Source organism: Melanotaenia boesemani, chromosome 5, assembly GCF_017639745.1.
Source record: "Melanotaenia boesemani isolate fMelBoe1 chromosome 5, fMelBoe1.pri, whole genome shotgun sequence".
NCBI lineage: Eukaryota > Metazoa > Chordata > Actinopteri > Atheriniformes > Melanotaeniidae > Melanotaenia > Melanotaenia boesemani.
Genome location: NC_055686.1, coordinates 10678066 through 10691051, shown reverse-complemented (window position 1 = coordinate 10691051; position 12986 = coordinate 10678066). Strand labels below are relative to the sequence as shown.

Genomic DNA, 12986 nt, shown 5'->3' with positions numbered 1-12986 from the left:
GAGGAACAGAAAACGGGACGTGTCATGCAACCCAGTTTGTATTGGATGGTAGAGTCAGAGCTGAGGTACAGCTCTCCCGTGCCTCCAGCGGGGTTTCTGCACTGGATTTGATCGGGAAATACTCAAATTTGACCATTTTTACTTAATAAACTGTCAAAAACGTGTTATATTAATGCTGAAAATGTATTTTTAACACAGACCAGTGGACGATATTAATATTTATTGTATGTTTTTTTTCCTTTATCATGACAGGTGAGGCACTACCTCACCTGTCTCCCCTGACCGCACATCACTGGACAGAGCCCCACACCAGCAATGTAAACAATAACCCGAAACCAAGACAGAACCTCAAGCAATAAACTCACCTAACTGACTGTACCAACCCTGACTGAAATCAGTGCTTGTTCTCGCACTCTAGAGAATGACGTCCCTGTGCGGCGGCGCTATCTTCATATTCCTCTCTTTTTGTATGAAGGTGTTAAAGCCCACAAAAATTGACAGTAAGACAACGTTTTGTGTAAGTTTACTAAAGCAAACATTTTCTAAGGAGAACTTTTCCAACATCTGACAAAGAGTACAAAGAAACCTGTAGAGAGGAGAAAAACAAACATGTTCAGTGTTCAGAGAAAAGGCCGTTTAGTTTTCTCTGGCAGACGCAATAACACATGAACAGTAGCTGGTCTGCACATTTATAAGCTTTCCACACAAATTGGGACCAATTTAACAAAAAAATAAATAAAATAAAAACTGCAAACCTCCACAAGAGTGTAAAGTGATATGCAGATATTTTGCAGGGTAAAAAGTGATACCTGTCATCTGCCCCCTAATGGTACCAGGAAGCAGGAGACTATACTACAGTATAATTGACATATCACATAGTTGGGCTTTACATGGCTGGAGACAGAGACGAATAAATGTATAAAAAATACTAAAAAGTGGGGGAAATAGGTAGACATTGTCTGAGACACTAATGGTGCTAAAACAAGAACCTCCAGACACATTTTTAGTGCAACTTTTGCTTTTTGTTATATCATTCATTTGCATTTTTCCAACTTTTGCTGTGATTTCATGGGTTAAGAAAGTTTAACTTTGTTTTACACGTTACTGTTAACAAGTACTTACTGCCAGACTTTAAATGTGGCAGAAGACCAACATTATTAGTAATCAGATGATCAGATTGCTGAGAAATCCCAGGAACATGAGACAAAACCTGATTTAACTTTCTAGTCATTTCACGTGTATGACATGTTTAGATGAAACATCTTTTAAGCTCAGGTAAAAAATCCTGAAGACTGTAACTGCAGGTCTCTGTAAGCTTCTTTTTTTCTAATATTCTGAAAATGATCTTAGCATGTACAAACTTTGACAATTATAATGTTTCAAAAGAAGGAAAAGACACTGAAGACTCAGAAAATAAGACCTCTTTATTTACACTATATACACACAGAGTGAACTATTCTGAAAAAAAACTGTTAATACAGTGAACTGGAACAACTTCCATAAGGTCTGACAACCTGATAGATATAATTTATGGATAAACCCTTGAACTACACATTAACTCTACATTACAGGTGTCATCATCTGGATCTGTGATGTTCAGGGAGGTGAGATCCTCAGTCAGAAGAAGCTTTTCATGACTCAGCAGAATGAAACACATCAGATGAAGTTGTGGTGGATGCACAAATCAGATGGTGACAGTTTGGATGACTTTGTACAAAACTGCAGTAATTTAGATGTAACATATTCTTCCAGAAGAGAACCATCATGTACATCAACAGAATAGTTTGCAATTAGTTTATAATACAAACTGTCTTTTGTCTTTAACTTAATCTCTGGTCTGATGATAAATGGGATGTTTTAGGGTTGTCTCTGTGGGACTCTCAACAACTGGTTTGTCTCTGCTTTTTCTCTTTCTGACAACAAAACCAGTGATAACAATGATCATCAGAAGAACTGCTGCTGGTACTCCACATCCCACCATAACGACCAGTAAGATGTGTCCTCCTCTCTCTGGTTGTGGTCTGATGGTTGGTCTCTGAGGTGGGAGCTCTTCTGCAGCTTCTGTGAATAACATCATGTTTCTATGTTGAAAATATTCCACATATTCCAGTAAATAATCCAGTTCTCAGCAGTCAGACTACATAAAGACTGGTTTTACAGTTCAATCTGAAAACAGTGATAATTATCATTAAGAAGAGGAAACATGGAAATTCTGCTATTTTCTCCTCAGACAACTTACCAGTAACGTTGAGCTGACAGCTGGCAGAGCCCCATCCATGATCTGTGTTCACTTGACAGCTGTACACACCTGAGTCATCAGTTCTGAGTCTGGACACATGAAGTCTGATTCGTCCTTCTCTGAGGACGTCTTTGTCACTCTGGACTCGTCCTACAAACTGTTCATCTGTATACAAGGAGACTTCAACACCTTCAAATACATGAAACAGGACTTTGAGTTTGTGAGCAGCTTTAAGTTCACAGTAGATGAAAAGAGAGTTGGAGGAGACGTCAGGTTTGGTGGTGAAGGTCCACTCCAGAGTGATATTGTGGTTCTCCTCTGCCTGATAGGAGCTCTGTGTCACATTCACTACAAATGTTGCTGCTGAGGAGACAGAGAGAGAAAGAGAGGAGCAGACACACTGAGAACTGGAACATGGAGGCTTTAAACTACATCTAGAAGTTTCTGTCACATCTTCATCTCTATGATGTAAGAGCTCATTTCTCATATTAACCGAGAGCAGTTTGTTTATAAATTTAGTGTAAATAACAGTAAAAACTGACCACAGACAGACGAGATGAGGATGAGGAGCAGCAGCATCCTGCAGATTATCTTCTCCCTGTGAGAGGAGACAGAGGTGAAGAGTCATGAACACATGAGGTCAAAGTTCAGTCATTCCAGGTAGAAGAAGGAAAATCTCCAGTCTGACTTCATTCAGTCATTCCAGCATCTGATCCTGTTCATCATCCTGTTTATTTCACATCAAAGAACTTTCTGACTGAACTACATGAACTACAACCACTGAAATAGAAGCTGTCACCATGGAAACCTGCAGTTTGCGTTTCTACGGAAGCATTTCACATGGATGAAGTTATTTTTGTTTCTGCCACCAGGTGGCGCCAGTTTCAACTGCAAAACAAAGTGAAATTAATGAGTCTCTTTTGCTGAACTTCAGTTATTTCTCTGCTTTTTTAACGACAGTCACATGGAGACTTTTGCTCAGTAATACAAGAATAGTTCAACTGGCAACATATGTTAGTCCAAATAAAACAACAAAATAATTATTTATTATTTATTGATTAATAGAAATATTATTCGTTGTCAAATCTGGCAACAAGAGAGAAAGTGATTCAGCACAATGAAGTTTTATTTCTAAGAAACTAAATGTGTGTTTAGAATAAAAACAGCTACCTAAATTTAAGGATGTTTCTTGTCAATCTACATGATCAGAAATATTTATAAAGAATGTCACTTTAAGTTGTGTGTGTGTTTTTTTTTTACTCTGTCTTAAAAAGAAACAAAATGAAAAAACAGAAAGGGAAAGAAAAAAAAACCCAGATAAAATATCACACATGTAGTTAACACTGATTAAGAAATAAAAGTGAAAGTAAATAATGGAAACCACAGTCAACAGTCTTCAAAACCACTCCTCTCTGCAAAAAAAAAAAAAAAAAAAGAACAAACAAAACACAGAAAAAAAACATTCTCCACCCACAGTTTGATGGCATCAGTTTGATTTGAAGGTTTAATTCTCATTGGACAGAACACAGAACAGCGGGCTTTCTTCCAACTAGAGCAAAACATCAGATGTTTCAGTTTCTGAACATGACAAAAGAAGGTAAATATATTTATATGGTCAGCATAGACTTTGTCCTACTGTTAGCTTACTATGTTATTAACTGTAATTTAATCCCACTACACTGTGAGAATGTTTTGCTTTAAAAACCACAACAGAGAAAAAGTGCAGAGTTAAAAACACGTCAGGCTTTAATGAGACATAAAGATACTCACTGTCGTTTCTTTCAGGTCCAACACTGCTGTAGTTTAGACACCAGGAGAAGATGCTCCATAAAAACTGCTGAAGAAACACACTTTCTGTTCTTGGGAAGGTTTCTGTCTCTCTGCCATCTTCATTGCACCCTGTTGCACAAGTGAAGCGTTGCTCAACTTTGTTTACAACTTCAAGCGTGTAGGCGTGTCTGAGCTGAAACACAAAGACACGCCTACATCCTGAAACACTCTTAATGTAAACACAATGTTAACACACTCAAACTGCAGACTTTGCTGATTAAACATAAACATGCTGATTAAATTAAAGTTTCTTTACATATTAGTAAACATTATATGACGATCAGTTCATAAATAAAGCAGCTTTTACAGGAAGTTCACCAACAGCAGCACCATCTTCTTCTCATGTCACTACAAATATCAGTTTTCTCTTCTTGTTTTTTATTGAAGTGTAATGAAGACGTGAACAGCAGTGACAGAGATGGTGAGATAATAAAACCACACAGAGAAGCCTCACACAGTCCTTACAGTATTTCACATTTGGCACATGCTTGTTCTTTTCCTTTACTCACTGAGGAATCAGTGATTATGACGTTTTTACAATAAAGTATCATGTTATACGGTCCGATTTCTTTATTTGGGTGACAGCGTCACGCTCCCGTATTTCTGTACATTATTTATTGCACAGTATAAAACCAGATGCTGGTGGTGGTTTCCTTTCCTGTACCGTCCTTTGCATTCATGGTGCCAAATTTAAAATTCAAAGAAGGCAGAACTTTATGACATTGTCTACTTGTTAACATGACACATGAATTGAAGCAGAAAACTCAAATTTATAGCACAGCAATAAAAAAAAAAGGTTAAATTCCAGCTGAATCTTCATCTCCCATGAGCCTTTGCGGTCGGGATATGTTGAGTTTTGAAAATAGCCCCGCCCCCTCTGACTGAAACGTAACATGTTGAGTTTTGTTTGCTAATCATTATTATTACACTGCACCATGTAGAAAACTATCAGAAACAACTTATTTGTTTTATTAATGAGACACTGTTATACAAAACATAAAATGATAATTAGTCACTACTAAATAGTTTATATTCAAACAAAATGTGGGCTAAGAGTGTGGAGTCACTGTGTCAAGTAAAACAAGCGCACCCTGAAAAAGGTGTGGACGAGTTGCTCGAATTAGCTCGTATTCTATTGGCTGGAGGAGGTTTGACAGACAGCTCTTTCTACAACCCAAGAGAGAGGAAAAAATATCCAAGAGCAGAAGTTTTGAGTGCACAGAGAAAGTGTCTGAGTGTGAGGGAAAGAGATCAAGTCTGAGCGCAGAGTTTTGAAAGGAAGAACGATATCTGAAAGCAAGAGGGACTTTCTGAGTGTGAGAGCAGAGTTTTGAGAGCGAGCAGGATGATATTTGAGTGTGAAAACCAGAAATCTTGCTCTCAAAGCAAACAATTGCGCTCTTGATTAAAGATAGAAAAATACCCCCATAAAAACACTGGTTATAAAGAGTTAAACTAAAGTGTGTTATGGGGACAGTCTGATCAAACTGACATGTAGGTGCAGTGTCTTTTCTTTCAGGTCCAACACTGCTGTAGTTTATGCACCAGGAAAAGGTGATAATAATGTACTTAAATACTGCTGAAGAAGCACACTTTCTGTTCTTGGGAAAGTTTCTTACTTTGCCATGTTCACTGCACCAAGCTGCAGAAATGAACCGTTAATCAACTTTGTTTACAACCTCAAGTGTAGGCGTGTCTGACACATCTACATCCTGAGCGGGCGCACTGAGACAGAAACTGCAGACTGTGCTGATTAAACAGAATTTTCTTTACATATTAGTGAGCATTATAAGACTATCCGTTCGTAAACAAATGAAGCCACTTTTATAAGACGTGCACCTAAAACAGTTCAATCATCTTCTCCTGTCACTACAAATAGATTCACTGGCGGTACGCAGTACCAGGAAGATGGGAGTGGTCTGCCATACTGCACTCTGGGTCAGACAATAGATCCATTAGCAACATGCAGTATCTGACGGTAAACCAGCGATCATCCAGCATTGTCCATTTCGATTTTCAGTCTAGTCATGAAACAGAGGCGAACGCCGTCTTCTCTGAATGCAGCTGGGAGTTGCTGCTGCTGCTATGTGAAGCCTCGTATGAGTGCTTTCGGACGGTAGATGGGTCTGTGCAGCACCCGCTCCTCATTGGGGGGGGACTTGCTGGAGGAGTCTGAAAACTCGCTAAATATAGTAAAAAAAAAAAAAAGTCGCTAATTTGTACTGGTTATTAATGTTCCAATTAAAATAAATAGTTTAACATATTGTCAAGTGTTTTTCATTTTTCCTTATCTCAAAAGCTGAGAGGCTGCTGCAGGAAATCCTCCACCACTGTGACCAGAATGATTCAGGCTGAGCAGCTGTGGTGGTGAGGTGGTGCTGAGATCTGTTGTTTAACATCATCATCAAATGAATAACTGGCTGGATCATTTGAAAGCTAAATGTACATAAATTAATGTATGTATGTATGAAGCAGAGGCATAGAAGAAAAAAAAAACATTACTAATAAAATCCTTGTTTCTCTTCCTCATCACAGCATTTTATTTATAACATTTTAGCCGTTGTTAAATGAGTATTTCCTTATATGTAAGAAATGGTTAAATCATTTTAAACATTTGCTGCTTGCTGGCTCATGAGTTCTCTATGAACTGACCTTGTAAATGGGAGAAAAGGAGCAGTATCTATCACAGTTTTACCCTCATCTAAAAATCTGCTTCAGCCAGTTCTGAAAACAAAACAATAAGTCGTTCACTGCAATGAAGCATGTTGACTGGGTATTTACAGAGCTGTAGTGTAGAGACTATAGACTTTTCTAGTAAATGCTGCCCTCTACTGGTGAAATTTAACTACTTTTAGTTCATAGTAAATTATTGGGCGCTGAAGCCACCCCACCCCTCCTCCCAGTATAAAAACGGAGGGGTGGGGTGTGTCTGGTTTGGCGGAGGCCACCCCGTCCATAGATATCTACAATAAAGACTTTATTGTAGATATCTATAGTTGAGACATCTAGTCTTTACTGTATGCCTACAGGTCAGTCTAAACAATCTATCCCTCACTGTGGATAAAACTAAAGAACTAATTGTTGACTTCAGTCGGTCTCTACACAGTCATACTCCACTATACATTAACACCTTTCCAGTTCCAGATCGTTCAGAATACAATGTTTTGGGGCGTGCACACTGCAGACAACCTCACATGTACAGAAAACACCAAATACATTACAAAGAAAGCCCAGCAGCAGCTGTACTTTCTAAGGAGGCTGCAGAAAGCCCGCTTCCCAGCCTCCATTCTGATAACCTTCTGCAGAGGGACCATTGAGAGCATCCTCAGCTGTTCCATAACAGTATGGTTTGGCAGCTGTACTGCAGCGGACCTGCAGCAGACATATACAACACCTGTTGCCTGCAAAAAGCCAGATCATTAAGGACATCACACATCCTTCACACGGTCTCTTCTCCCTACTTCCATCAGGAAGAAGGTTCCACAGCATCTCTGCCTGCACTTCCATGATTGGAAAGAGCTTCTTTCCCCAAGCAGTCAGACTGCTCAACCACTCTTAGTGCAAAACTGATTAACATTAACTCAATCTGCAATTCTACTTGCAACCTAAATGCACATCAGCGCACTGCACCTTCTGCACTTTACACGTTACTGCTGTCCCTTGCACCCTGAGTAAACATATGTGGAAGTACGTGAATGAATGTAAGACAATGAATTATATCTGTATTGTGTTTTAATGGTATGTATAACACCAATTGCGTCTGGTGAAAAATAGTCTTCTCACTGTGTATATGACTGGTACGACAATAAAGACTACTATTACTATTACTATTACTATTACTACTACTGCTACTTAACAGGAAGCTTTCTAGAGATTGTCTCTTTAATGAGGTAAAAGTGGAATGTTTTCATTCCTGGATGAAGGAGGAATGTGGTTTTCATGAAGGAGGAATGTAATGACGCTGCTCTTTGTTACAGTTTTGCAGTTTTATGTTTTGCTTGTGTGGTGAAGTCACTCTGTAGCAGATCCAGATTTCACTATTTTTATTTCTTTTTGCTTTTTACGTGAGTGAGACTGATGCTCAATTAAATTTTTAAAGTTGTAAAGCTGAATCAGGTCATCTTGCTCCTCTTTCTGCTCCGTTTGCGTCTGAAGGTAAGTTTCTGCGCACTTATTGATGCAGCAGCCAGAATCAATAGTTTTCACCTAATTATAAGTCATTTGTGGGTTGATTATGTAACCTGAGAAAAGATTTGAGTATTCAACCAAGAAGAAATCATTTTATTGATTAATTTATAGATGTGGGATGGTTTCAGGTGAAGCAGGAAGTAATGATTTAATTCTCTGATGCAGGTCTGTAGTTTTTTTTGTTTTTCCTCCCTCCTTTGTTGATATTTGACTATTGTTGTAGAAAAAGTTATTAACGAGAGTCTAGTTGAGTGAAGTTTAACAAAGTTTACCACCGAAAAAAAAATCAAGACATGCAAGAGGTTTTGAAAGACCGGGGTTAGCGTGGTCAGTTTTCTACCTCTGTGTTATTCACAGTAGTCATCCTGACCAGATAAGACTGATTACCTTCCTTGGACCTTCCCTTAAACACAACCTTGTCTTGAAGAAACCTAGTATTTCTGGAGACTACGTGTCTCCTATATGTCGGGTCGTCATTTTGTACTCAGAGGAAAAAGAACATTACTGTGAGAGAACAACAATCCTGCTTATTAAACTTTTACCCTAAAACCATTTTAGTACGTTAACAACTTAAATGTCACAAAAATGTTGAAAATGTATAAATGATGCTTAAAGTGCTAGAAGTCATGTTAAAAATGAGGGTCCTGAAGCTGCAGGTGCAGTTGTTAAACTGCCTCTAGTGGTATTTTTCTTACTGCCTAGTTTAGGTTTACAGTAAAAGAATAAATGGTCCAACAAAACTAAACCCTCATCCTGTCAAATGCTGAAATACCCGTTCTCCTTTTATTCTGTCTTTACTTCCTGCTGGTGAGAGCATGAAAAGGAGCGTCTTTTCTCTTGTTTCTTGTTAATTAAAAAAAGAAAGAAAATTAAATGAATAAAGTTATTAATCCAAAACAAGCATAAATGTCTTTCTTCCTTTAAAATGTGTAATTAATTTAGAAAGACTGAACAGAAAACATTATACAAATAAAACATATTGTATATTTAATTATATGTTTTATAAGACCCCAACTCTTACATAAATGGCCTCCCACCTCTCTTCTGTTGACACAGGTTTATGCAGAGCTGTACAAAACTTTGAACCAGAGCTCAGCATGTGTATTAATAACCCCGACAGCAAACATGAAAGTGAAACTATTAACTGAGGTTTCCTCTGCAGCCACCATTTTGTCCTCTGAAGCTAAACACAAATATGACAGATTGACAAAGATGGAGTCAGATGTGTTAATAAATAATGTAAATTGCTGTAAATAAAGCAGATAAATGAAACATTAAGTTGAAGATGCTGCAGCCTCATTAAAGTCTCTGTTTCAGGGCGGCTCAGTGAAAAATGACTTTTTGGAAAGTTGGTCTCCTCCTGATGCTGACTGTGGCTCTGAGTCCTGCAGTGGGTAAGTCTCTGCTTTCTACTTAATGCTGTTTCTAAACAATAAAAAACAGCTTCTAATGTAAACGAATAATGGATTAAAGCCTCTGACTGAGTGAATATCAAACAAACAGCAGAAGAGTGAAAGTGAGGAGGTAAATCAGTAAAATGATGAATATTGATCTTTGAACAACCTCATGAGTAAATTAGGGGAGGATGAAATGTTTCTGGTCTTGTATCCAATGACTACCATCACATTTATTACTGATGATGTTTGTTCAGAACTCTGCTGCTCACGTGTGAAAAAAACTAGCTGAAAACCTAGAAAATGTCTCTTGTTATTGTGCTGCTGTCAGTGTCTGTAATGTGAATATTTGCATCCCAATTATCAGAACAACACACTCATCTAACATGTTATCAGAACTCACACACATGAACATTTTACTTTAACACTGGTTCAGTGTTGTAGGACATCAGTAACGTCTAAGACACATTACTACTAAAACTTCCCAAAACTACTTATTGATCCGGTACCTAAACAGAGCTGCTGGTTCCTTTAAAAAAAGAAGTAGGTGGCTGAGTGGGCTGAAGAACGTCTGCTATGGAATAAAACCAGTGCCTGTTGTGGGTGAAGCCATCCCGGTAGAGCAAACAGAGGCAGATCTCTGAGGCACAATCCAGATCCTGATTTCAGAGAATTATCCAGGTCTGGAAGTCAAAGCATATTTAAAAATAATAATAATAATAATCAAATTCCAGGTATAGAGCAAGGGTCCAGGGTCAAAACCGGGCAGGCAGTCCGAGTCTAGAAAACCAGAAACCTAGTCAAAAAGAGGCAGGGGTCAGATTACAAACTCATGTGTCCAGGGGGGCCAGAGACAGAGAACAGGGTCAGAACTAATAAAATGCTGGAAAAACTGACAGGTTGGTTTGCAGATGAAGTGTCTGATTCTCAACATTTCATTATCAGAATGAATTAACATTGCATAGATTAGGATTATATTTGGTTGCAGCTGTAGGCAGACTGCCATTTGCTAAGAGTCAGTGTTTCTTAGATTCCATGTATGGACACAATGCTTTACTTTATATATATAAAGTATAAAGTTATGTAAGGCACATTTAGATTTTCTCCGCATAAGGGTCTGTGTCTCCAGGCCGACTGGACTCTAGCACAGGACGTACATAATATTCAAAGAAGCACACAAACATCATAGAGTGTAACCTGCAGAGGGGCTGACTGCCAGTGAAGGGGACACCAAGCATGACTACATAAGGCATGAGCACATAAACCGACACACATGGCCTTTGATGCATTGAATAAAGTAATCAAGTGTTTCTGAAAACATTAATAAATAAATAAAACTTATGAGAATTGTGGTGATTATCTACTCGTGATTTCTTGGTCACTAAGCTTCTCATTAGCATGCTAACATTTCAGCAGGAAATCTTCCTGCATTGAGACCTGATGAAGCAACTCAGTTTTACTCCACTCATCTCTCTGATCGAATATGAAAGATTTATGTTGATGTTTCTGATGGAGAGATGAATTTGGTTAATGTATGTTTAATGAACGTTAATGGTAACTTTCTTTAGTACAGTGTTTAATGACATAAAAAGTAAATAAACAACTAGTAATTAATGCTATTTACTGGTAAATATGATGGAAGGCTGCTTTATGATTTAACTCCAGATGTCTTTAATTTGCTGGGTGATTTGGACTTTGATGGGAAAAACTAACTTCACTGCTGAACTTTTCTCCTTATTGAATGATGTATTTATTTGGCACTGTGGGTGTGTTATGGAGTCAGGGTGAGCTTGGGGAGAAGTTTTCTGTTGACCGCCATCTAAATGTACTGTTTTAACATATCTTTGCACAACCTGAAAAACACCAATGGAAGTAAGTGACATGGATATGAAAGAATAAACATTGTGACAAGTGCACTGGTTCAGTGTGACGCGTCTTTGATAGAAATCCTCATGACTTAGCGTGCTGCGGCGTTTGGTTTGGAATTTAAGTTTCCGCAATAATAATTGAGTAGAAAAATGTACAATGACTTGATTATTATGACTAAACTATGTATTAACATGTAGATCCATGAATACCAGCTTTTTAAATCATGTATGAGATCTTTATGTTTTACCTGCAAAATAGAAAATAAATAATGAAAAAAGTAAGAGATTCTCCTGCATTACAAGAGCAAAGGTCTCCACATGAACGAGGAACAAAAACACATTAAAGTAAAACATCCAACAAGCTGCAGATTGAACTCAGTTCTCACTGAAACAAAAAGTTGTCTTTCAGTTAAAACTGGAACCACCATTTTCTATACCACTTAGTGAATTCACGATCGTGGGGAAGCTGGAGTCTATCCCAGCAATTAGCAGGTGAGAGGCAGCTCCACCCTGGACCGGTCACCAGTCCATCACAGGGTCGACACAGAGACAAACACACTTACAGTCCTAGGGAGAATTTAGAGTCACAAATTAACCTAAAATTTGTGGAGAAAAAGTAACTTAATCCATGTAAAATGTTTCCCTAGAAACAAAAACTGCACGTTTCCATGGTGACAGCTTCTATTGCAGTGGTTGTAGCTCATATAGTTCAGTCAGAAAGTTCTTTGATGTGAAATATTAACATTTATATTATATTTTTATTATTTATATAAATTTTTGAACAAACTGTTCTGGTTAAAGTGAGAAATGAGCTCAGAAAGCACAGAGATGAAGATGTTCAGAAACCTCTAGATGTCGTTTAAAGCCTCCATGTTCCAGTTCTCAGTGTGTCTGCTCCTCTCTTTCTCTCTCTGTCTCCTCAGCAGGAACATTTGTAGTGAATGTGACACAGAGCTCCTATCAGGCAGAGGAGAACCACAACATCACTCTGGAGTGGACCTTCACCACCAAACCTGACGTCTCCTGGAGGTCCCTGTTTATCCTCTGTTACCTGATAACTGATTACAGATTCTTAACCCTGTATCATGTCCATAATGGATTTGAGGTACCAATGTCTCAGGATAGACAGTTTGCAAGACGAGTCTGGAGTGACAAATGCGTCCTCAGAGAAGGACGAATCAGACTTCGTGTGTTCAGACTCAGAACTTATGATTCTGGTCTGTATGTGTGTGATGTGAAGACAGATTACGGCTTCAGCTCTAAAATATCTCAACTGAACGTTACAGGTGAGTTAACCAACTTTCTCCTTTTTCCAAAGCAAATTTATAGTTTTCTGTTTCTGTGTTTGTTCTTGTTTTTACAGCAAAACCAACATATGTTGCTCTGATATGGATGAAATGTGTGAATGAAAACCTTGTGATGCTTATGGTGGTAAAACTTTGTCATTAAGAGTTACATTTTCTTTTT

The 12986-nt window shown here is 38.2% G+C and overlaps 4 protein-coding genes across 17 annotated transcripts in view; 1 reads left to right on the top strand and 3 right to left on the bottom strand.

Moving 5' to 3' along the window:
* The window catches only part of LOC121639796, a 103260-nt gene extending 99035 nt beyond the window's left edge, over nt 1–4225 (bottom strand). The window contains exons 1-5 of one of the 7 annotated variants that reach the window (XM_041985310.1): nt 4010–4173; nt 3866–3871; nt 2782–2819; nt 2240–2602; nt 1407–2061 (exon numbers count right to left, since the gene is read on the bottom strand). In XM_041985310.1, coding sequence (XP_041841244.1) covers nt 1826–2061; nt 2240–2602; nt 2782–2818 — 636 coding nt within the window. In that variant the 5' untranslated portion in view covers nt 2819; nt 3866–3871; nt 4010–4173 and the 3' untranslated portion in view covers nt 1407–1825. Of the gene's footprint in view, nt 1–1406; nt 2062–2239; nt 2750–2781; nt 2838–3865; nt 3872–4005 lie in introns of those variants that run through there. The other 6 variants (XM_041985311.1, XM_041985312.1, XM_041985309.1 and 3 more) reach the window with 6 other exon arrangements.
* Nucleotides 1–12986, bottom strand: part of LOC121639814 — an 882884-nt gene that overhangs the window by 111777 nt on the left and 758121 nt on the right. The window lies entirely within an intron of this gene.
* The window catches only part of LOC121640350, a 220529-nt gene that overhangs the window by 143692 nt on the left and 63851 nt on the right, over nt 1–12986 (bottom strand). The window lies entirely within an intron of this gene.
* LOC121639800 overlaps nt 1–12986 on the top strand; it is a 94582-nt gene that overhangs the window by 80325 nt on the left and 1271 nt on the right. For 2 of the 7 annotated variants that reach the window (XM_041985328.1, XM_041985326.1), the window contains exons 1-3: nt 7975–8224; nt 9575–9651; nt 12443–12805. In XM_041985328.1, the coding sequence (XP_041841262.1) occupies nt 9591–9651; nt 12443–12805 (424 nt within the window). In that variant the 5' untranslated portion in view covers nt 7975–8224; nt 9575–9590. The other 5 variants (XM_041985325.1, XM_041985322.1, XM_041985324.1 and 2 more) reach the window with 4 other exon arrangements.